The 25782-nt window shown below is 38.8% G+C and overlaps 2 protein-coding genes across 2 annotated transcripts; one reads left to right on the top strand and one right to left on the bottom strand.

Moving 5' to 3' along the window:
* The first annotated feature begins 3122 nt into the window (after positions 1-3122).
* Positions 3123-12509, top strand: LOC128864215 (intraflagellar transport protein 80 homolog). The gene is made up of 9 exons (XM_054103775.1): positions 3123-3410; positions 6171-6448; positions 6518-6696; positions 6830-7057; positions 7155-7534; positions 11038-11207; positions 11273-11753; positions 11828-12119; positions 12179-12509. The coding sequence occupies exons 1-9, from the start codon at positions 3226-3228 to the stop codon at positions 12470-12472; spliced, it is 2487 nt and encodes an 828-aa protein (XP_053959750.1). The 5' UTR covers positions 3123-3225; the 3' UTR covers positions 12473-12509.
* On the bottom strand, positions 12470-17367 carry LOC128864214 (glyoxylate reductase/hydroxypyruvate reductase-like). The gene is made up of 4 exons (XM_054103774.1): positions 16868-17367; positions 16295-16620; positions 16072-16197; positions 12470-12699 (listed from the first exon to the last, which is right to left on the bottom strand). The coding sequence occupies exons 1-4, from the start codon at positions 17269-17271 to the stop codon at positions 12581-12583; spliced, it is 975 nt and encodes a 324-aa protein (XP_053959749.1). The 5' UTR covers positions 17272-17367; the 3' UTR covers positions 12470-12580.
* Between the last annotated feature and the right edge of the window lie 8415 nt (positions 17368-25782).

Genomic DNA, 25782 nt, shown 5'->3' with positions numbered 1-25782 from the left:
ACCACATGTCGTCTAGGTTCATATGGTTCAATATGGGCCATAAGAAATTGGAAGGGCTACCACGTCTACCGAAAAATAGGCGCAATGCGCGCAAACATTTGCGTTAATGAACACTCATTTTGATAATAAAGTTGTATCATTTGAACGTGCTGTTCAATCGTGTAACTTGCCATGATGATTTAGCATAAAGAACTGAATAATAAACAAAAGATTTGACAGATGTCACCAAAACAAAATGGCTGCCACAGGGCGCCAAAATCGACCAGCGCCAATTGAAACCCCCTGTTTAAAAAACAAAATTTTTAAATTTATTTTTTTTTTTTTTTTTTTTTTGTATATTTTTTAATTTTTGTATATTTTTTTTTATCGTTTTTAATTTCAATATATTTTTACATTTAATATACATATATATATTTTCTTATATTTGTTGTATATATATTTTATTTTATTAATATTTTTTTTATTTTTTTTATTTTTAATTTATATTTTAACATTTTTTTTATTGTTTTATATTTGTTTTATAAATTTGGATTTTATTATTGTAATATTTTTTTTTGATTTTCGTTATTTTTTATATGTTTTTGCATAATTTATTTTTTTATTTTTTTATTTTTCTTTATTGCTTTCTTATTTTGTTAATATTTGTTTTATATTCTTTTATGTTATTAATATTTTTTTAATTTTATTATTTTTTTATGTATTCTGATTTATTTAATTTAATTAATTTATTTATTGAAATTTCTTTTTTTATGTATTTTTACATTTTTTATATAGATTTTTTAAATTTTATTTTTATATATTTTTTATATTTGGTTTATATTTTTTTATTTAACTAATGTTTTTTTTTAGTTCTGGTTATTTCTTTGTATATTTTTTATAATTTTTTTTTTAATTTTTTAAATATTTTTTATTGTTTTTTTTCTTCTTTTTTTAATTTTTTTATTGTATAATGTTTTGTATTTTTATTATTTTTTTATATATTTTATAAATTTTTTTACGTTTATCATAAATTTTTATTTTTTTTTTTTTTTTTAATATTTTTTCAATTTTTGTTAATTTTTTTTAATATTAAAAAAAATATTTCAATTTTTATACTTTTTATTTTTTTTTATTGCTTGTTTTATATATTTTTACATTTTTTTAAATTTGTTTTATTTTTTTATTTTATTAACATTTTTTTTTTTTAATTTATGTTAGTTTTTTTATATTTTTTAATATTTCTTTTATATTTTTTTATTTTACTAATATTTTCTTTTAGTTCTGGTTATTTCTTTATATATTTTTTTTATTTTTTTTTTATATTTTTTATGTACAATATGTTTTATATTTTTATTATATAACCCTATCACCTTCACCTATTTGTGAAAGGCGCTTTGATTATCTTCAACAAATGGAGCGACCCCTACAATTTTATGCCATCTCCGAAAGGCACATGGCTTTTCATGAAGAGGTTTTTCTCGACGGAATTGTACTGGGAGATTTGCGTCGAGAGACCGACCGCTATTAGAAAAAACGTTTTCTATCTTACGGTGTTTCATGCCGTAAATTTCATGCCGGAGCCCTACCGAATGATAGTCATGCACCAATTTTTTCGGCTACGGTGGTCGTCAATGTGATCATTTTACATGTATTTCAAGAAACATTCAAGTACAAATTTATATTGAACATTTCAGATTACCCAATATATAGGTACATAATCACAATTGTTTGAGCGCCTCTATTTGCTGTTAACTATAATTAACACTGGCTACAATTGTTGGTCTCTTTTCCAATAGGCTTAAGTGGCACTCGTTTGGATATATATAAATAAGTATGCATACATTTTTATTTACATATGTACTTAAACTAATACATACCTACACTCGTATATGAATGCTTTGCTTGTGATGAAATTCCTTTTCTTTTCTAACACTTTCACTGAAGTTGTTGCTTCCCACAAACAGTAACTTTGACGCATTTTAATTGTTAAATAGTCGTTCATGTAATTGGAAAAAATATTGGTAGAAATACAAAAACAACAATACTCCTGTTTGCTTATAACTGTAATTTTCATTTTATGTTTACACAATTATGAATGAAAAGGCGCTGTCATGTCTGAGTTTTTTATGAATTTTGGAAATGAAGGTATTCATTGTTCACTTATGCCGAGCCAATTAGCCAAATTTGTGCATTTCTAAGACTATAATAAAACAGTTGGTTACTAGTCTGTAAAGCTATAGAAAGTGTTAGTTGATGCGATCTATCATTTTATATCAGATTATAAGAGAATTGCCTAATTGAAAATTCGCCAGGATTTGGGGTGCGTAGATTTTTCTCATAGAATTGTGTCAGCCGACAAGATTGCAATTTTATAGTTGTTAAAAATGTATGGAACGAATTTGAAAAACTTAACACTTGTATAATTGAAAATAATTTTAGAATCTCGTTCTTCTTCTTCTTGATTGGCGTGATAACCGCTTAAGCGATTTTTGCCGAGTTTAAAAAAGTGCACCAGTGCTTTCTTTCTCGTGCTAACCAGCGTCAGTTGGCAAAACCAAGTGAAGCCAGAGCCTTCTCCACCTGATGTTTCCAACGCAGAGGAGGGCTTCCTCCTTCTCACTTCCACCAGTGGTTCTGCATTGAATACTTTCAGAGCCGAAAAGATTGCATCTATTCGGACGACGTGACGCAGCCAACAAAACCGCTAGATCTTTATTCACTGCGCTCTTTACTCCTTCACCTCTCTTAGTTTCCCCCAAAAAACACCAAATTTTAAATTTAGGATTTGAAAGTACCTAACAAACAACTTTATTAAGGCTTATTTTAGGGAAAGAGCTCGCATGGCAGTTTTAATTTTTCTCACCAAATAGCAGAGCCTACAATTTCATGCCGCCTCTGAACATCATAAGGCGTTTCATGAGAAGCTTTTCGAATCCCATTAATACACTCGGAAGATTGATATTGCCTATTAAAAGTGTGCTTCGAACTCTAAACCAACCCATTGTTAGTCACGCATAAATCACTCGGCTACAGCGGCCACCTAGTAAGCTATACTAATGCAATGTAGTTTCTCCACAAACACCCCACGCAACAGGTGGTCGAGTTAAAGCGCTAAGGGTTGTTTGTTGTCCGTGAAACGGAAACAAGCTTACCATGGCAACGCCACGCGACAACCCAAACAAAAGTCGCTGAAGAAAATTTAGTTTGTGAAAAGTTTCAGTACAATTTACCACAAATATTTTTGTGATGCGTCTAAAAACTTATATTTGCAAGCGAACCGCCGTGCATAATAATGTGGATTACCGGCTGCAAAATTCGGCAACACAAAGAAGTGCAAGTGGACATAAAGATACAGGAAATAACGAGAAAACCAACATATCACCGCTGAGCTGCGTGGATTGGAGTAGCAATGAGGAAATCTATTTTGTGAGGTAGGTGAATATGGAAAAGGAAATAAAGAAAGTTAGTGAAAAAATGGATTAAAAGTACAAAAATTATATATTCAATAGACTAGAATGTTTTTTATATGGGCGAAAACATCCAATTGAAATTTTTAACAGCAGTAAAATTTTGGTTTAATTAAATCGATTTTTAGCCTATTGAGACCAACGTTTCATTATAGCAAAAATTAATGGACTATAAAACTGCAAGTTTGAAGTGGCTACAAAATACCATTGATTTCTGAAAATTTTTTTTGTTGAGAGTAGTAGACTTTTTCTTCAGAAATAATACCAAACTAATGCGGTTTTGGAGCCACAAAGTCAACAACAGACGCGATACAGGCAATTAGAGTACCAGCGGAGAAATATGGAAGTAGAAAGAAAATCTTGCATATGGTTTTTGTAGATCTAGAGAAAGTCTCGATAGGGTATTTAGGCAATGGTTCAAGACATGTACCATGAAACCATCATGCAAGTGTGAACACCTGGCTCCCATTGATGGGAGGTGGACACCAAGGTTCAGCACTCAGCCTGTTGATCTTTAACATTGTTATGGATCATCTGACAGCTAAAGCTCAAGACAAACGACCATAGAATATCTTTTACGCGGACGATATAGTCTTAATTGTCTTCATTAATTCTCTATTCTGGAGAAAAAGCTTAACACCTGGAATAAAATATTGACAAACAACTGTATGCGCATAAATGTAAAGAAAACCGAATACCTGTACCTACCATTTGACAAAGAGGAAACAGACCAACGATAGGCCCCTTGTATTAATTGATAGCCAATAACAGGAACAACAAGTTTCACATACCTAGGATCAGCGGGAAATAGACTGGAATCTTTAGTGACAATCAGGATGCATTAAAGGCTCTGGAAAACGTAAAGCAAACCTCACAGATTGTTGAAGAATGTAGGAATAAGCTTAATTCCATTGCAGTACAAAATAATTTTGTACTTATATGGGTTCCAGGGCAATCCGGTCTTCAAGGGAATGAAATTTCTGATGAATTGAATGAATTGAATTGGATCAGCGGCTACCCCACAGGGACCAGATCCAATAATCGGAATCATGAAGTGGATCAGCGATTATGTATGCAATTTACATAAAGAGCGATGGTCCGGTCTAGAACGGCAGAACCGCAAAGTGTTTTGTGACAAGTGCGAACAATCAAACTGTCAAACTTTCTACTAAAACTTGGTAGGAAAGACGTTTGGTTGACGGTTGGTATAATTACAGGACACAATGGGATAAGCATGTGACTACCATTAGAATCATTGAGGACCCAATTCGCTTCTCTTGCTTAGAGAAGGCGGATAGCACTAAGCATTTTCTCTGTGAGTGTCCTGCCTTTCGTAGAGCACGGCTACGAGTATTGGGTTCCGATGTCATAAGAACGAGTAAATTTCGTGCTCTTAAACTGAAGGATATTTTCAGAGCTGCCAAAGAATCTGGACAATTATCATAGGCAGTCAGACCTCTATGTCTGCATTCTATTCTACATTTCCTTTTTTCCTCCTTGATTATCTACCCTTTCACTTTATAGAGCTTTGAATACAATGAGCTTTTTAGCCTGATTGTTTTAGGAATTACTAAATCTCTCAGTGCTTTTTGAGACGACTTTTAAAGTTTCAAAAAAATTTCACCTACGATCGGTCATGAGCACAAATGAAAACATGGACGAAGATGTAGCACATAAAGATAATACGGCGTGGTTAAAGTGGTTCAAACTGACAGGCGTCTTATGTGACAGGAAAATGCAATTAACGGTTCAGAGAAAGGTGCATAAAATCTGTGTGAGACCAGTAAGGGGGCAAAGTGAAAAACATCAAGGTACGAGAAAATATGAAAATTGCACTAATCTCGGAGAAAATGAAAGAAGGCAGGCTAAGATAATACGGACACGTAATGAGGGCAGACGAAGACCACATCGTCAAACTCAGCGTGAACATAATTGAACCAACAAGAACTAGAGGAAGACCACAATCGACCTATTATACATAGCTAAATACAATACAAAGGGAGATAAGAGAGCAGCACCTTGCTGATGTGACGACGCAGGTCAGAGGAACCTGGCGCATAACGACAAGGAAGGTCTTGAGGGTCGGCCGGAAACAAGGCAAAGATTGAGAGAGGAAGAGTAGACTTTTTCTTCTATATAAAGAAAATTCGAGTACTTTGTATGGGAGATAAGGTGGGACACCTCAGCGAAAAAAAATTGTCAAAAATCAACGGTATTTTGTAGTGAGTTGTAACTTGCACTTTGTTAGAGTAAAATTGGATGGACTATAAAACTGCATATCTAGAAAAATTTTAATATTTTTAGCAAAAAAGTTTAAAGTTTTGACAAAAATTTGTTGAATTTTTTTATAATTTAATTTAAAACTTGGTTTTATATGGGTTTCGTTGATTTTTATTCATAAAAAATATCCAAATTAAAGTAGATATATGTGCTATATTTTTTTCAATGCAGATATAAGAATAGGCAGAGAAAAACCGACGATTACAGCATTGACTTAAAAAGGATATTTTTGCAATATTTCTGCGTTTACAATATTAGCGTTCAACATTCCAAGATTAAATTCTAAAATAAAAAATTATTCCCACCAAATTTGCTAGCTATAGCTAGGATGCCCGTTATACACCGTCAAAATTCGAATGCACCTTTTATATGCACTTAATCACTACTCAACTCGATTTCAAAATTCTGTATTATTTTAACAATTTTTTTTTTTCTTTCCAAAAGCGATGACCACCAGATCTACAAATGGAGTGTTGTCAGTCGCGATATGGTAGAAGTGGCCAAGTTACCCGATGATTTCATACCAACCGATTTGCATTGGCTACTCTTGGGTGGACGTAACAGTGGCGGTGGCAAAGGCAGTGATACGCTACTCATCTGCAGCAACGATGGCCGTTTTATAATTCTGAATAAAAGCGCGCGGGTGGAGCGAAATATTGCCGCACATAGCGCAGCGATTAGTACGGGACGTTGGAGCCCAGATGGCGCTGGACTATTGACGGGTAAACACAACTTTCATTTGAAATTAGTTTTTTAATTACTTTGCATTATTTACTCTCCAATGCCTTCAGCTGGTGAGGATGGTGTTATAAAGATCTGGTCACGCTCCGGCATGTTACGCTCCACAGTCATACAAAGCGATGAGCCAATCAGTTGTGCGCGTTGGGCACCCAATTCCACCTCAATCGTTTTCAGTCAGGGTTGCTATATGTCCATCAAACCGCTGGCGGCGAATAGCAAGTTGACGAGGGTGAGTTTGGACAGTTGACTTCACAGTTGAGTGATGATAAGTAGTCTATTGCTGCACACTCACTCGTTCCGCTCACGGTTATGAGAAGCTAAAATTTTTAGAGGCAAAGTAACCATTCTTATATCTTTTACAGTGGCGCGCCCATGATGGTCTCGTACTTTCCCTTACCTGGTCTACACATTCGAATATTATCGCCTCGGGTGGTGAAGATTTTCGCTTCAAAATTTGGGATACACAAGGCGCTAATTTGTTCACCAGCTCCGCAGAGGAATATGCAATCACTTCAGTGTGCTTCAACTCTGAAAAGGATGTGCTCTTGGTGGGCTCTTTCAATATGCTAAAGCTGTGCTCCAGCGCTGGGGTAAGTTGTATTTTGAAACATTTAGTAAGGATAGGCAAAAATATAAAACCCAAACTTTGATATTTAAGTCTCCCTTTTCTCCCTCTCTATTTCGTAGTGGTCCTATAGCAGCACTCGCTTCAGTGAACCAGTGGTTGGCTCTTTCTACACTATGTCCTGGTCTTCGGATGGCACACAGGTGGCTTGTGGCACCTCGACCGGCAATCTCGTTGTTGGTTATATTGTTGATCGGCAGTTGGTCTCACGTAATCTGAAGGCTACAACTACAGGCCGCAAAACTATACTATTGCAGGACATTTCGAATAGTAGCAGCGACGTTTTGGACTTTCCTGAGCGTGTCATTAACTTTGGCTTGGGTTATGGTCACTTAATTGTAGCCACATCGAATCAATTGCACATCTACAATGAAAAGTATATCAATACACCGATTATTATTGATGGCAGGACGGATGTGCGCGTAATTGAAGTGGGGAAAAAGTGAGTGTGAATATTTTTGTATCGTTGAAAATTTTCGCAGTAGACGGATAAAGCTAAAGAGACATAATTGGATACTAGAGATATATTTCATAGATCTTCTTCTTTTTTCTTGATTGAAGCTGTAACGGCCCAGATGATGTTCGTCACGGGCAGCAGTGCATGTCTTTTAGTTCTAAGCAGCCTTTCTCTTCTTCGGCAACTACTAACGGCAGCCTCGTCGAGTACTTTCCTGCTGAGCTTAATCTTTTTTGGGCTAAAAATAAACAGTAGAGAGGTCCATTCAAAACTGGTCAGGGAATGCCTGACCTCACTTTCGATTGCGTCCAAATTCTTTGACATAAGCCTCATCTGGGTTCCTAGTCACAGCGACATTGTGTGAAACTGTGAGGCGGATGAGCTGGGCAGACAAGGGGCATGTGAGGTGATTGGGATTCCCCTGACTACCTGCGGTCTACTCCTGAAAATATGGGCAAAATATCAGCTCTCGAATCTCGTGGGTTTTCTCACAGGTCACTAAGCGCGAGGAATGCATGCTGGGAAACTTGGAATTGCCTCGAGTCCTTTTTGCGCTGGGTGCAAGGAGGATGAGGTGGAATCATCTCAACTACTTCTCCTTAGCTGCCCTGCTCTGGCGGCGCTAAGATCCAGGCATCTTGGCTTTCACTTCTTTGCTACGCCTGCTGATATAGCTGGCGTTCACATTAAAAATCTGATTAATTTAATTAGCAGCACAAAGCGGTTGACGCAAACGCAGCACAGACATCGTTCGTAATCCACACACTATAAACCCACCCTCCTAACCGTCCGAGCCCCACCTCTCCCCGCCCTCTCCCTGCATCCCATCGGTCTTTCTCTTTCCCCGATCTCCTTCAAAATGATATCACAAAGGATGAATCCGTTTTTTCTTCGTCCAAGTGTGCTTATTTTTTGGGCAACCATACCAACCTAACCTAAACACTAGAGAGGCATCGCAAGATTTCTTTATTTTACGTTCTCCTCTCCCATGGCTCTACTACCGTTTGCAGAATTTCGGGCCGGCAACTACAGACTTCGTAATCCTTTTTCTGTTTTGCGTTTATTCCTATCAAGAGCAGACATCTACGAGTAAAGTTGATTTTTTCCTTTAATTAACGGGCGTCCTTGCTTTCCTTAGCCTACCTTAGGTGCCTAATTGAAGGTCGGAGCTTAAAGCGTGACTTTTAGAATGTGGTTTTGAGGCAGGATAAGAAGAGAGGAGTTAAAATACAAGTATTACGAGATGCCCTACTGGTGCGTGTCGAGGTTATTTTTAGTTAGTAGCATCTCTTGGAATCAAGCTTCAGCCTTCGGTCTATTTTTTTGTGTTTGGCATTTGTGTATGGTGGGAAAAGTTATTCTTCGCTTTATCACATGGCTCACATTCTTGGTGTTATTTACCCACCGAAGGAGAACACCACCTCAAGGTTTTAACCGACAAGAATGACCCGAAATTCAGTAATTGACGTGTATTCAAAACTCTATGCGTGTTGCCGGCAGGAAATTACCATCAAGTTTTGGTCCACTCCCACCGCTAAACCAGCCGCCTCCCCTGAGCGGAAGAAAATCAATGTGCTTCATATATAAAATATAACGCAGATGTTTTGAGAGTAGAGAGTTGGGTATTATGGCTCTTATGCCATCATATTGGAAGAAGTATATTAACTATTTAGAAATGTTTTTTGTGCAGGTTCTTTATAGAAGATTTTACTGAATGAATTGGATTACGCGGTGGCTAGCTAAGCCTGCACGCCTCGGAGAGTGATTCCTCCCAGACTTGATATCTGATTAGTGTTCTACTTTTGCTCGAGATCGACTCGAGATCTCTACTATCTCTCTATAATTATATATCACTTCAGTAAAGGTTGATCAATTTAGAGGTGTCAGATTTTAAATTGAAATAAAACAACGAAAAGTCAAATTGGTCGGATGTTCTTTATTATTTTTGTGTAAAACCATTCATTACATTTATTTTTTTTAAATAATCCCTTTAAAATGTTGGTCGCAAATATGCCGTAATTAGGTCATCGGTAAACAATAATTTTAAATGGCAGGCAGGAAGACTTCGGTCGGTATCTCGTCAATAACTTTAGTAATATTGGCATGCTGCAATTGAAGCTGGTTTATCCATAAACCCTTAGACTTTACATACCTTCACTAACAAAAATCCAACGGTGTGATATCATACGATCTTGGTGACCAATCCACTGGTCTGAAGCGAGAGTTAAATTATTCATCGAAATTAGGACTTCGTAAAACCATTGTTTCATGGGCTGTATGGCAATTAACGCCGTCTTGTTTGAGCCAAATGTTATGGAGATCACGGGCTTCAATTTCTGGCATCAAAAAGTTGCTTATCATTGCGCGATAGCGTTCGCTATGCACTGTTACTTTGGCACCAACCTCGTTTTTGAAGAAATATGGGCCGATGATTCCTCTAGCCGCACCAAATGGTATACTGGCTGTTCTTGAATGACTTCGGGGTGCTCTTCAGACCAAATATTACAATTTTGCTTCTTGACGTAGGCCTTAAGCTAAAAATGGGAATCGTCGCTCAACAAAACTCGGGTTCCAAAAAGCGGATCTTCGGCGAGTGTCCAACGACTGATATTATAAGGTGTCGGAGGATCGGCCGGCTTCAAATCTTGGACTTGCTGTATTTTACACGCTTTCAAACCAAGATCTTTGCATAAAATCGCCCAAGTAGTGCCATTAGTTAGGCCAAGTGGTTGAGATCGCCGCAGAATCGATTCTTGCGGGTCTTCGGCAAAACTCTCATTTACAGCCGCAATATCCTCTTCACTTCCGACAGTACGTGGCCTAATCGGCCGAGTATCATAAAATAATGTAAAATTACTCTCATTTTCGCCTATGGTTTTCCGCATGGTGCGTTCGGTAGAACAGTTTACCTATACTACACCATAAATTGGCCTGAGCGCGCGATGAACAGTTTTACAGAGCGTCGATTTTCGTAATACAATTTTACGATTTGTAAACTTTGTTGAGGCGTAAGACTTTCCATGAAGAAATGTCAATGAATACTGAAAAAAAATAGTACTTAGTTTGACAGTAGTCACTTGTGATCTGTCAAAAACCCCTATTGGAAAAAGTACCTCCAATCTGATCAACTTTTATTCACCGGAAATATTTTTATTGTTAAGGTTTTAGAAGATTTTACTGGAAGGACAAGATTACACAGGTGGCTGTCCAACCATGAATGTCTTGCAGGGAAATTTTCCTCTGGAGTTGGTTCTTGTAGAGGAAAAAGTAACTGAATATTGTTTTTTTTTTTGCTAGAGAATGTCTTGAACCTCTAGTATCTCTCTATAATGATAAACCATGTATGTATAAGTGCTTAAGTAGCGCCATGGTCTACTTAAGGAAAGGATTTCTTGCGATTTTTGTGTGTTCTTATGAGTTTGAGTCTGTGAAGATATTAATGTGTTTCCCATACCTTTTATTGCATCCTCCTAATGTACCAATTTCAGATTTTTCATGGTCTTAGATGCCACTTCGATTTGGGTCTACACCTACAGTGGACGCCTGCATTTGAATCCACGCTATCCAGGTCTACAAGCACAAGTACCATTACTTACCTGGCGCGGAGTCTCGCTGGGACTGGATGTGCTGGCTATACGCGATAATTCGGATAACACAGGTGAGTTTTCCCATTCAAAATGATTCCTTCCTCATAGCATAGACCTTTTTTCCATTTCAACGAAGTGCTCCACATCTTCGACCTTGTGCCAGGCGCCTCACGTCAATACGATCCGCATTCATTGCGTGCAAAAACCCAAATTTCCGAGATCTCGGCATGTCGCGCAGGCACAATCGACGATCAGTATGTCGTGCTAATCGATAACAATCGCGAATTGTACATCACAGAGACGCGGAATTTAAATGGAAGTGGTAGCGGGGCAGGAGGTGGTGGTGGTGGTGGTGGGGGTGGTGTAAGTGGTTTAAATGCTGTGGCAGCGGTCGGCAGCAATGGCAGTGGCAACACAGACCGCAGCATTAACGGAAGCAATTCGAATAGTGGTGAAATTTACAAGATTGGCACACAGCTAACAACCGTTATGTGGGCTAGTGAAACAAACATATTGGTGGGCGTGCACGACACCTGTTACAGCATATGGTACTGTCCGGGCGAGGGAGCTGCCGATCCGACATTGATTGCACTAACAACGGTCACTGTGGATGCGACGTGAGTAGAGTTAGGCGTTCAATGCAAATGTGGAAGACTTTAACAGAAAAATTATAAGAAAAAATTGTCTGCAGAGAATTTGGAAAAAACATCTCATTGGAATCGTTTGAGGATGCCATTGTCACCTTCCGTTGTGCTGGTGCACTGCTACCCGTCAATGTGAATATCTATTGTGAGATTTTGCATCGCACGCTGATGGAGGGCCAGTGGCAGCAGGCGTTGAAAATTTGTCGTCTAGCCCAGAACGGCAACCTCTGGGCTACTCTGGCAGCAATCGCAACGCGCAAAAATCAATTACAGATTAGCGAGGAGGCTTATTCGGCGGCGCTGCAGATCGACAAGGTCAGCTACTTGCAGCACATCAAGGTTTGAAGTGGAAAAAATATTTTACTTAAAATTATCATTCACTCATTAATTTTCTCTAGGAATTGTCCACCGCCAGCCCTGAGCAAATGGCGGAAAATTCGCTAATGCTCGGACGTCTAGTCGAAGCAGAGACTATTTTACTGCATAACAAAAAATATCCCGAAGCTATTGCACTCTGCTTGCGCATGCACAATTGGCGTCGGGCCTTGGAGGTGGCGCAAAAATACGAACCCGAATTGTTGGATAAGGTTTTGGAACAGAGGCGGAGGTATTTGAAAGCATTGCAGCGCGATGAGTGGGACAAGGCATTTTTACCTTTTCAAGCTGGTGAAAATAACGACACAAGCGAATAAAATGCAAACAATGTAATAAACTTTTTAATTGCTAATAACAGTGACAACAAATGCAAATTATTGTATATTCACACATACATACGCATGCGTATGTATATAAAAAGGCATTTAGTACGCAGGACAGATCATCGGCTTACCCTCGAGCGCGTTAAGTATATTTTTGGCAGCTGTTATGCCCATCTCTGTTGTTGTCTGCATCGTTTGGGTGCCCAGATGGGGAATGACAACTGCAAAAAAATGTTGAAGTGTCTTAAGAATAATGAAATTAACAAAGGAATGCAGAATATAAAATTTTTGAACAATCGAGTCAAGGCAGTCTTAATAGAAGGTGACAAAAAAAATCGAGATAACTAAAGTATTGTAAAAAGTTCTGAATGTTTTCCTATAGATGACTCCAGAGATTCATATCTCATGATATATAGAAAGGCATGGTACGATAACGCGATAGAGGCCTCGATATGTAGGTAGGCTGCCAATGTCACATACTTGTTTTTTTGTTCTACGAGCATATTCCGCGTATTGAAGGTTCTTCATGATTATCTCATTCTGCAGTTCTCCTCGTTTCGCACCTATGTAGGATAAGATTTGTCTCACTTATGTTTTCACCAAACGACCTCTCAAGCTTATTTCGCTCATTAATGAACCGCCGGCATTGAAACAAGATATGCCTCGCCGTTTCTTATTCATCGGGGCAGTACGAGTCGTTCTCAAGATAGAACCTGTCTAGGTATACTTTGAAGTACCCATATCCAGTAAGCAGCTGCGTGAAACAAAATTCTTCGAATCAGTTCAAAGGTCCACCTATCTCGGATTGCTCCCGCCGTATCTGTCATTCTTCAATTACTCGCAGCCTTTCTTCTTTCTTAGCCACGCTCGATGGTATCTGCCTAATGGTACTATGTAACACATACATCTCAGCCGCGAGAAGGTCGATAGGCACCATTCCCGTTATCACATGGATTGCGTCGTCTGAGACAGTGCGACAGGCAATGGCTACTCTCAAGGCGTTAAGTTTCGTATGTGTACGAGGTGCGATGCCTTCGCGTTGCCCAGATTGGGGCTGGGTACAGAATCACAGAATCACTGAGCTCGTCACTGTTAACAAGAGTTTCCGCATACTTGCGCGGGGGCTGCCAATATCACGCATTAGTCTTAGATAATATGTTATTCCTACGGTATTTTCTTTGACTGGCTGTAAATGATACTTAAATGTTATTTTCGCGTCAATGAGTACTCCCAGGCATTTGATACTACTGTGGGCAAAATGTAAGGTGAATTTGGTTGTAAAATGAAAAATCTTTATTCTTGTAAATCAATTTCATATCCTTCAAAATAATCCCCTCTCGATTAAATACACTTATGCCAACGATTTTTCCAATCCCCCAAACATACCAAATAGTCCATTTCCGGTATAGCCATCAGCACCTTCTTCGATTCAGATTTCATCTCCTCAATCGACTCGAAACGCGTTCCCCGGAGTAGTCTCTTGAGTTTTGGGAATAGCCAGAAGTCACACGGAGTCAAATCAGGTGAATACGGTGGTTGCGGAACGATATGCGTGGAATTTTCGGCGAAATGGTCACGAAGAACGAGTACAGTGTGAGACGGTGCATTATCGTGATGCAAAAACCAAGAGTTGTTGGCCCATAATTCTGGTCTTTTTAGACGAATTGCTTCACGTAAACGACGCGTAATGCTCAAATAATATTCCTTATTAACAGTTTGGCCAGGTGGAAGGAATTCATAGTGCACCACACCACGAAAATCGAAAAAAACTGTCATCATGACCTTTATTTTTAAACGACTTTGACGTGCTCTTTTCGGTCTGGCCTCGCCTTTAGCACGATATTCGCTTGACTGGTCAGTTGTTTCGGGGTCGTAAGCATAAATCCAAGTCTCACTCCCGTAATGATGCATTTGAGCTTGTCTTGATAGTCTGAAAGCATTATTTCACACACATCAACGCGACGACTTTTTTCACCCAAATGGTCTTTCAAAATGGTTTTCACCGATCCTTCTGATATTCCGATCATATCAGTAAAGTCTTTAACAGTCAACCGACGATTTTTGAGCACTAACTCCTTCACTTTATTGACGTGTTGGTCATCTGTTGGCATCGATGGTCGTCCGGAGCGCTCCAAGTCATCAACACGTTCTCGACCCTCTTTGAAGTCTTTGTACCACTTATAAACATTTTTCTGCGACATGGTCGAATCACCAAATGCCTTCTGCAACATGCTAAACGCTTCCGCAGCCAAAATTTCATTCCGCAAACAAAATTTGATGGCACTTCTCTGCTCAATCGAATCAGACATTGTAAAAATCGAAAAATGCACTCTTGGTCGTTTGGTAAACATACGCGTAAATATAATACTCATAATGACATTCACGTGAAAGTTGGCCCAGATGTTATTTACAGTGCTGCCAACTCATGAAAAAAATAACTAGAGCGAAATTTTAGTCCCGCGAAGTTTAACAAATAAATTCACCTTACTTTTTGCCCACAGTAGTATATGGCTGCGACCTTATCCCATAGTCAGCTACCGTAATCACTAACTCTTCACGTACCCGTCGTGACACAAGACGTTTTCAGTTTTTTGAGTTGCTCTAAGCTCTAAGTTCACGTTTCCAAGCCATCTTCTGATTCTTACAATTGCATCATTGCATAACGTTTGCAGCACGTCCAGAAGCTTTTTTACTACCACCAACGCATTGTCGTCCGCGTACCCAATGAGGGTAGCATCTTCAGAAAGCTGTAGGATACAAACCACAGTGTTGGGCCAAGCACCGAGCCTTGTGGAATACCGCCAGTTACTTTATATCTCGCTATGCCGTTATCAGTATCATAAAGTGGCACACTCAGACCTGTCGTAGGTCCGTTGTGATACCACTGCAACTTCTTCCTTACACTATGGGATGCCTTTTGAATCACCCTGTGGCTTTTATAAACGAGCTTAGCTTCGTTAGTTTTAAATGCGATGTATTCGCTACATTTGTTAAAAATGCGCTACCAAGCGTGCAAAGTCTTTTTTTAGCTAATGCTTCTCACTCACAAAGGAGGTGTCTTAATGTTTCCTCTTCTTCTGTATTAAAGCAGCTTCTACAATAATCACAGTATGGAACTCCCAAAATTCTGGCGTGATTACCTATTAGGCATGGACCGGTTAAAACACCTATCAAAGTTCTTGTATTCGCTCTGTGAAGTTTTAGCAGGTATTTTGAACGACCCCTGTTGAGTTTCGGCTGAAAGAGGCCTAATATCTCAGCGAAATAAGTATCGCGTTTTTGATTGAAGAGCTTGAGAACTTAGAACGATTAAATGAATTAATTTTTTTACTGTTCTCTGGTAGCTAATTTCATGGCATTTATTTTTTGAATACGATATCCGGCATATATCCGCCGTAGCTACCAGTTACATGGACCATTCGATCAGTCCAATGTCCTGAAGAAGTTGACAGAAAAAGGCTTGCGGCACTGTTTTAAATAATGAAATTAAATATTCGCCGGTGTTGCAGATGTAAGTGGTTTAGTGCGTCCGTCTGATTACATAATAGCCTCACCTCGTATATGTTGTTTTATTTTATTTGCAAAAGTCTTACCACAATTTGGCAATTTCAGTAGTGGATGGTCTGCTGGCAGTGGTTCCGGCGTCATCACATCCAAGCCCGCGGCAGCAATCTCACCACATTTCAAGGCATCAACGAGAGCGGGTTGATCAACTATGCCTTTATTTTTTATAAACAAAAAACACTTTTTAGTACAAGTATTTTTTCTTGCTTTACAGCAAGGAAAAGAATTCTTTATTTCCACTTAAATACCCACCTCCCCTACCCACATTCACAAACACGCAATTCGACTTCATTTGTTTAAAAGCATCGGCACTGAATTTTTCGCGCGTCTCCGCAGTCAACGGACAAGCGACAATCAAGAAATCACTTTCTCGCAGCAGCTGCTCAAATGGCACGTGAATCGCCCCAAAGGGATTTTCGCGTTGCGTGCGTGTATGGTATATCATTTTGGCCGCCTCCCAACCTTGCAATCGCTTCGCAATCGTCTGACCAATACCACCAAAACCGAGAAAGCCCACCACCGAGCCGCGCACCTCTTGTCCCATCATCCAGTTAATTTGCTCAGTGCGCCAAAGAGATCTGAAATAAGAGTTGAAAAAGCAAGCAAAAAGAGCAACATAAATATAGCTAAAATTTTTACAGCGCTGCAATTGCAAAGTTGGCAAGTCCAAAGTAAGCTTTCAAAGCTTCATCCAGCAACAAAATGTTATATCGTCACTGTTAAATCAGCTGTTGGCTTTACACGCCCCGCAAATACAAATCAAAACATTTTGGTGTCACCTCTAAATATTCTGTCACATTTACTATTGTTTACATTTTAACTCACTTCTCGATCTCCTGCCGCCCAGCATGAAAATGACGCGCCGCAGATACCATTAAACCCACGGCTAAGTCGGCAACAGAATTCCTTACAATGCCTGGCGTGTGACCCAGTGGCATTTGGCGTCGCTTAAATTCTGCCATGTCCACATAGTCAATGCCCGATGACATGGTGGACACCACTTTCAATTGACTGCCTGCCGCATCGAGTATTTCTCCGTCAAGCGACTGATAGTGCGCCCAGAGAATCGCATCCACACCGGGTAGTTTGCGTAATATTTCGACGCGCGATGGCGGCACACTTTCACACACTATTGTCTCGCAACCGCGCTGCTGGAGCAACTCCAACGCCGCCTTGGGCACATTAGGATGCGAAACCAGCACTTTGTATAGCCGTCGTGTCGCGGACATCTTAGGGATAAACTTTTTGTGCAAGTTTGATTAGCTTCGCCGTCGCTCATGAGACACTAAATTGCTCGCCCAACACCGATAAGCTTTTCTGTTGTTTAATTTGTATACAATTCAACAAGGCGAATTCATGCATATGAACTGTCACATTACAATTAATGTTTGTGTATGAGATCAATACCCTGTAGGGAATGCGCTAGCTTCTGGTTCAGTTTCCTTAACTTTTACATTCCATTTTCGCTTTGGAATGACAGCTAATATACTAAGGTGAATCTTGGCTATTTGAGCGCAGTCGCAAAACAATGCGCCAACGGGGTAAGGTTTTTTTTTTTTTTTTGTTGGGTGAGGTAGGGTTCCGAATGCCTTCGCACTTACAGCGACCGTCGTGTGGTGTGGCCACTAAAATTATCCCTCCTCCCCTTCTGGGGACACATCCTTCCCGGAACTGCTTTCTATATTACTTCGGGAGGGCCCAGAACGGCATCCATAAAGGACCAATTCTATTCACCCACCTCTTGGTCAACCATATTTGTAGCCGGCTTTCATGCTATAGGCTCGCCTTTTTGCGTCTCTATCTGTGCGGCTTCGCTTTGTTTCCCTATGCCCCCATTCTTCGCTGCCGTATAGGAGAATTGAGCTTGTGGCCGCCATAATTAACTTTCTTTTGCTCTGTGTTGGCCCACTGATATTTGCCATTAATCTTCTTAGCATACCAGTGACCTGGGCTGCTTTGGTAGCCGCATGCCGTATCTGGGCTCAGAAAGTAAACCTGAAGTCAAGTTGAATACCTAAGAATTTTACTACTTTTTGGGTCACTAAGGACGTGTTGCCTACTTGCATGCTGATCTCGAGGGGGAGGGATTGCTATGAGTTGGGTAGGCGCAGAGTATAGAGAATATTAAACGCTGCGTATAAAATATTTACAAATATTCTTTATGAAAAAATACGCAAATATTCCGGGCGAATTCTGGACGATTACTAAGATGGTTTTGGAGCCAACTGGTCTACAAAAGATCAAGGTTTCATAGCGACACAAACTTTCGAGAAGCATTACGAATATGATATTGACGTCTACTGCTTACTTATTCGAGGACTTCAAACAAGCATTCGACAGCATAGATACAGTCTGTGTCAGAAGAAAAGAACCGGTTTTTCTTTTAACTTCAAGATATATTTCGTTCTGCTTTTTGCTGCATAAAAGTCCCATGGCGGCCGCCATAGCCGAACGGGTTGGTGCGTGATTACCATTCGGAATTCACAGAGAGATCGTTGGTTCGAATCTCGGTGAAAGCAAAATTAATAAACACATTTTTCTAATAGCGGTCGCCCCTCGGCAGGCAATGGCAAACCTCCGAGTGTATTTCTGCCATGAAATAGCTCCTCATAAAAATATCTGCCGTTCGGAGTCGGCTTGAAACTGTAGGTCCCTCCATTTGTGGAACAACATCAACACGCGCACCACAAATAGGAGGAGGACCTCGGCCAAACACCTAACAGAAGTGTGCGCGCCAATTATTTATTTTTGTTTTTTTTTAGTCCCACTCAAGGGCTACGACGCCAGTGCTAGCTAACTCAGGTTAGTGTCGTTCGAAACTTTCCCGTAAACGCAACCAAAAAAAATGAGTGAGTAGTATGCGAAGCGTTTTGAGCGAACGTCGACTGAAGGACGCGAACATATTCTACCGTCCCACACATCACTGCTCTCAGAAAAACACATTGAGAAACAACAAATCAGAAAAATGGTGTCACAGTATTGGACTGGCCTTTCCAGTCCCCAGACGCCAACCCCATTGAAAATGTCTGGGGAACTATAAAAACGCATCTTGTCGGAAGGCCAGTCCATAATTGAAAGTAACTCTTACGTCAAGCGTGCAAAATCTAGTCCTGCTTGTCGACGAGCTACGCAGAAAAGCTGGTTCAAAGCATAAAGAAGATGTCAGGCTATACTCGACAACGAAGAAGACTAATTGCGACTCGTAGTTTGGTACATAGTTTCATGTAAAAAAAAAGTTAAATGTATATCTTTTATACTTCATGTTCCTACTTCGCTGTTCCTTTTTTCTGACACAGACTTTAGAAGGCAAATTAGATTTTTGCTGCAGTCTATAGGTATCTCGCTAAAGCTAATTGAGCTTTCAATTATGACGTAAGGAGAGCGCTCAGAGTCATTTCCGCTTATATCGGGAGTTAAACAGGGAGACTGCTCCAGCTTTGTGCATATGCAGATGATATACTTACTAATACTAGAACAAATAATACGAAATACTGGGCTAAGAATTAACACAGAGAAAACGAAATTTATGGTCCAACCCAGCTCCGGTTTAAGGCATGACGACCTGCCAATCGAATACTATGCATTCGAGAGTGTAGAAGAATTTCCTATGTGGGTATCAAAATATCAGCCAATAAGGATATGTCATTGACAGAGTCTTACTTTTCTAATTCGAAGTTGTTTCAATCTAAATTATTATTTCGCGACCAAAAATTCAGGATATACAAAACCTTGATACTCCTCGTGCTTGCTTACTATGGATGCTAAAAATTACTGATATTAATTAGCTAATCGTATTTGAAAAAGAAAAATATAGCGAAAAATATATTAAGCTGTAAGACTGCAAGATGGTACCTATCGAATTAGATATAATCATGAGCTGGAGCTGTGGGCAAAAAACGTAACTGTGATATGATTTATAAGATCTCAGAGGGTAAGATAGATCGAACACGTGTTTAGAAGAAGAGGACGCGCCAGAAAGAGATGTCTCGAAGACGTGAAAGCTGACCTTGAAAAGTTAAACGAGTGGCGTTGGAAGGAGGTAGCCTTAGATAGAGGCAGATAACGCAAGGTTGTGAATAAAGCAATGCTTCACCAAGGACTGTGATGCTAAGAATAAGAAGAAGAGTGTAGAGGTACCATGTTGATTTAAAGGGTTTTCCAAAAACAGTTGTAATTTTGAATATGATTGCGCTTTCGAGAGATGATTAACGATTTTTTATGGCCGAAATTAGATGGTATTGATCTGAATAACGTTTATTTTCAACAAAATGGCGCTACGTGCCACACAAGCAACAAAACCATTGATCTTTTACGGGAAAAGTTTCCGGACCGTGTTATCTCTCGAAAAGGTGATCACAATTGGCCACCGAGATCTTGTGATTTAACATCTTGTGACTTTTTTATTTGGGGCCACGTGAAAGAGAAGGTCTACGCCAACAGCCCAGGATCGATTAAAGACCTGAAAGATGGAATTCGTGAGGCTATCGAGGACATAGGGCAGCCACTTTGCAATTCGGTTATGGAAAATTTCATGAAAACGATATTGTCCTGTAAGCGTGGTCGCGGGGTCATTTGTCTGATGTTATTTTCCACTATTAACGGCATACCTTCCCCTTTATAATGAAATAATCATCCGATCATTTATATTAAAAAAAAGATTTTTTTTTTATATCAAAATAACACCTCTTATTGGAAAACCCTTTACTTCGTTTCCACGGAAATGATTGCAGTATTGGATATAGCTGTTGGATAAAGTTGTAGTTACCTTCGAGAAATTGTTTGTTTTCCACTGGAATCAAGTATTCTTGATAACCAATTTCATACTAAATATCCAACTTTCGACTGGTCATTTCCCAGCTCGAATCTTAACTCAATAACACATCTGTGGTCCATCTCATCGACAATTTTTTTTCATCGTGAACACTTATTTAAAGCGTCTACAACCACGGAATCATTCGCGAGCCTAAGCCGTCAGTTACACTAATAGACTCATACGCCATAGAGAATATAAATTTTGCAATTTCTATCATAATAAATGATATACTCGAAAACAAAGTTTGTTTTCACTCTATCTCAGTTTGGAAGTATGTATTCGCCCATCCCATATTCGTATATTACACTATGCACATTAGTTATGACTTTGAAACGTGTTCCTAAACTGTTAATCTAATTATAGATAATTGAACAATAAAATATTACACTATGCACATTAGTTATAACTTTGAAACGTGTTCCTAAACTGTTAATCTAATTATAGATAATTGAACAATAAAATAGATTAATAGGTAATAGATAATTTAATTTATTTATATAATTTAATAATAATTTTTCCTTGTATCTTAATGACTAGACATCGGACTCTTATGCAGTGCATAAGTTCGCACCTAGGGAGAAACTCATCATAATAAAATATTCAATTTGCATAAAAATCCGATCTCTATTAATGACCTAAGTATCTACCACTTTTCAATGCGGTATTAGAGTTGCTGATAATGCGTTAAAACTACTGCTGAACGCTGACGATATTCTTTTGCCTGCATATTCTGCGATAGATCTTTAAAAATTGATTGATGATCTATACGTTTTTTGTACGCAATGAGGACTAAACGTAAATCTGTTTAAATCTGCAGTTATGGCTTACAGAGAATATAAGTTAAACTACCTGTCTGCGGTGTTTAACAAAAAAAAAATGTTCCAGATGAGACCGGTCTTTATTGGTTGCTAAATCTTTTACAATTGAACTTACAAATTAGTTTAATTCTAATGATAAGATGAAAAGCAAAGCCCGCGTGCTTGCAACGTGAACGGTACTTTACTGAGTAGGGGTTTCCCACGGGAACGCCAATCACTGCTCTAGATTTCTTCAATAACTTTGTAGTTGCGCTGGAGAGTGTTAGGTTACCATCATATTTTGATTAGGTCATGTGAAATATTGCGTTAGTTTATATTAGAATCCTCGGTGGCTGTCTTTGGACGTACGGTAGTATTGCCATTGAATATAAATATCTTGGTATTATGTTAAACTATGCACTTAGTTACATAAAACACTTGGATAAATAACTTTCTGAGACAAAATTTGCAATAAATGCCAGGTGGCTGAAATACATAAACAACTCGAGGTAAATATGTATTTCCAAAAAATTGTAAATAAGGTCGCTTTACGGTGTTCCGATATGGGATGTTGATAGATATGAGCCAGTAGAGAAACTTCTGCGATTCTTTCTAAAAAAATTAATCTTTCTACCTCTAAATACGCCAAACTAACTTCAATACTGAAGGCAGACGCCATCCAATGGATGATGAAACCAACCGTCAGCTGGTCCAGTAGCGATGGGTACGTGCGTGGGATGCTGCCAAACGTGTCGAAAAAAAAAGTTAACAACTCATTTAATACCGGCTGAAATTTTTTTTGTGTATTGTTGACATTTAGTAGAATAAAAATAGTCAGCTGCGCCGTAGAGGGGGGAAAATACGTCAGCTGAACAGGCGTTGTACGTTGTCTACCGGCAAACAGACTTGATGCGGAGCTGGCTGCCGAAGCAGTAACGTAGGGATCGTATTGGGTTAATAAAATATACAATTGTGTAAATATGTATCCCCCGTTACTTTCTGCCAGTAATAGGATCAGCTTCATATTTATTAGAGAAAATCTACCTAAGTCTAGTAAAAAACGAATACTCAAATAGAAAATGCTGGGGCGTCTCTCTGTCATCCACACTTAGTCGGTATTATGCCTCAGTAGTTCTATTCCATCCATTAACCACCAACAATCTTAAGCCGGTCCCACTCAACTTGGTACAGTCCTTGGTTGTCCTCTCGGATAAGATTACCAGTACCTCTTACTGAAATACAGTGGATCCTGCGCCGAAAGCTTTGGAATGTTTAAGCCTTATACTTATAAATATAAATGCTTACTTATAAATATTGGGTTGGCAACTAAGTAATTGCGGATTTTTTTAGAAAATCAAAGACAATTTTTTCATGGAACTAAATAAATTTATTCTGTAATATATTGCGGATATTGGCGGCCGCCGTAGCCGAATGGGTTGGTGCGTGATTACCATTCGGAATTCACAGAGAGACGTCGGTTCGAATCTCGGTGAAAGCAAAATTAATAAAAACATTTTTCTAATAGCGGTCGCCCCTCGGCAGGCAATGGCAAACCTCTGAGCGTATTTCTGCCATGAAAAAGCTACTCATAAAAATATCTGCCGTTCGGTGTCGGCTTGAAACTGTAGGTCCCTCCATTTGTGGAACAACATCAACACGCACACCGCAAATAGGAGGAGGAGCTCGGCCAAGCACCTAACAGAAGTGTACGCGCCAATTATAATTTTTTTTTTATTTATTTTAATATATTGTGCATATTGTTCAATGACCTTTCGCCATCTTTCAGGCAGCATCATAATCCCATGTTCGTAAAACTTCTGGTTTTTATTAGCAAAAAACTGAATCAGGTACGATTTGACATCATTATCATTATTGAAATTTTTACCATTCAAGGAGTTTTGTAAAGATCGAAACAAAAAGTAATCAGATGGTGCAAGGTCAGGACTATGCGGTGGATGTGGCAAAGCCTCCCAACCAGGCTTCAATAACTTTTGCCGAGTGGCCAAAGATGTGTGTGGCCTTACATTGTCATGATGGAATATAATACTTTTTCGATTTGTCAATTCGGGTCGCTTTTCTTCAACTGCATTGTTTAACTTCGTTAGTTGGTGAATGTAGACATCAGGGTGGAAAGAATTCAAAGTAGATAATTCCTTTGTAATCCTACCAAACTGATAACAAAACCTTCTTTTGATGAATATCAGCTTTTGATGTTGTTTGAGTTGGTTCACCTGGCCTGCTCCACTATCTTTTCCGCTTGATATTTTGATAAACAACCCATTTTGCATCGCCAGTTCGCCAGTTATAAGTCATTTTAAAAATGGATCATTTTCATTACGTTTCTTTAGCAAATCGCAGCTGTTAATGCGTTTCTTTCAGTTCGTGAGGAACCCATGTATCGAGTTTTTGAACATAGCCAAGTTGTTCAAGTGATTTTCAATGCATGTATGTATGTGTTACATGAAGTTTCTCTGCAATCTCGCGTGTTGTACTGTGACGATCTGACTCGATTATTGCTTTGATTAGGGCGTCATCAACTTCCACTGGACGACCAGAGCTTTTTTCATCTTTGAGTGAAAAATCACCAGAACGAAATTTGACAACCAATTTTGACACTGCCGTTCTTTTAGGGTTTCATCACCATAAACAGCATATAACTTATTATAAGCTTGCGATGCGGTTTTCCCTTTGCGGAAGTAAAAAAGCAAAATGAGACGAAAATGTTCCTTTTGATTTTACATTTTACAACGATTAACTGAATTGCCAACTATCAAATAACAAAATGTGTTTTACATTTGTACTACGTCAGCAAACCTAAAAATTCAACTGAAGCCATCTATGAGTGAAATACGCAATTACTTAGTTGCCAATCCAATATTATTATTATTATGCGAGAACTTAACACTGCGAACTGAAAGATTTGGCTTTTTTATTTTCCTCTCTACAGAACCTGTAAGTTTTATTACCATATTAGTAGGATGTTGATTTAATCTAAAATATTCTCTTAAAATTCCTAAATGTCTATATTCTAAAATTATTCTCATTTAATTCCATACAATCTTTAAATCAGTTCAAGTTGAATGCGATAAACCCCGTAGATTGTGCCAGCTTGATCTTCTTTGTCTTTCCTCTACTTCCTCAATAAGCAAGACCACAAAGTGGCTCTAGGCCTATAGATACGGAGGCCACCTTTTCCTTACTAATATTTCTGACATATCTCGCCCAGTAGTTCCTAAGTGCCTGGATCGCATAGCAAATGTGCCTGACCTAAGATATTCAGTTTATCAAGATATTTCAGCACCAGTTTTGACATAATCGCAACTTGCTTCCTGCCTGGCTATCAGGTTATGCTTCTGTTGTTCAACGTTGAAGTGAGTGCATTTTTTTAATAACTTCTATATGTCCATTCTAGTTTATGGAGCCATTTTATGGTGTCGCGGAATATCTGCACTACTAAAATTCGCTAACACAACTTAAAAGGCAATCTCATGAACTAATATATATTCTCGATCGGGCAAACAGATACAAATTGACTAACAATTTTCTTTAAAAAAATCGTTACCCATCAATGAGTGAGTTATTTTGAGAGGCGCGTCATATGGCATAACACAATGTTAATGAATGTTAATGGGTTTTTAAATACTGATAATATTCCCATCTTCCTCTAATAATTTTGCTTTTCTAAAGGGTGGTTAAATTTTAAAGGCCGGTCTTGAATGCGAACCACACCTAAACGTCAGGTTTTTTTCTACATTTCATCTAACATTTTTCAATTTCAGACTAATTCAATTTGAATCAGGGAAAGATTCATAATCAAGCAGCGCGGTAAAGTTATTCTAGCTTATTATGAAAACGGGCGTTCAAATCAAAATGCATATCGCGCACTTCGTGATTTTTTCGGTCAATTTAATCGTCCAAATGTGCGTACAATCGGAAAAATTGTGTAAAAGTTTGAGCAAACCGGGTCTGTAGGAGATGTGAAAACACCAGTGCATGCTCGTAAAGCTCGTACTGCAGAAAATATTGCTGCTGTTCGCGATTGTGTGGTTGAAGAGCCGTCCACCTCAATTCGACGTCGTGCCCAACAATTGCACCTCTCACGCTCGTCGTTGATGAACATTATGCATAAA

The sequence above is a fragment of the Anastrepha ludens genome, chromosome 5 (assembly GCF_028408465.1).
Source record: "Anastrepha ludens isolate Willacy chromosome 5, idAnaLude1.1, whole genome shotgun sequence".
Classification (NCBI taxonomy): Eukaryota; Metazoa; Arthropoda; class Insecta; order Diptera; family Tephritidae; genus Anastrepha; species Anastrepha ludens.
The sequence above is the reverse complement of the archived record's forward strand: the minus strand, read 5'-3'. Positions and strand labels throughout refer to the sequence as shown.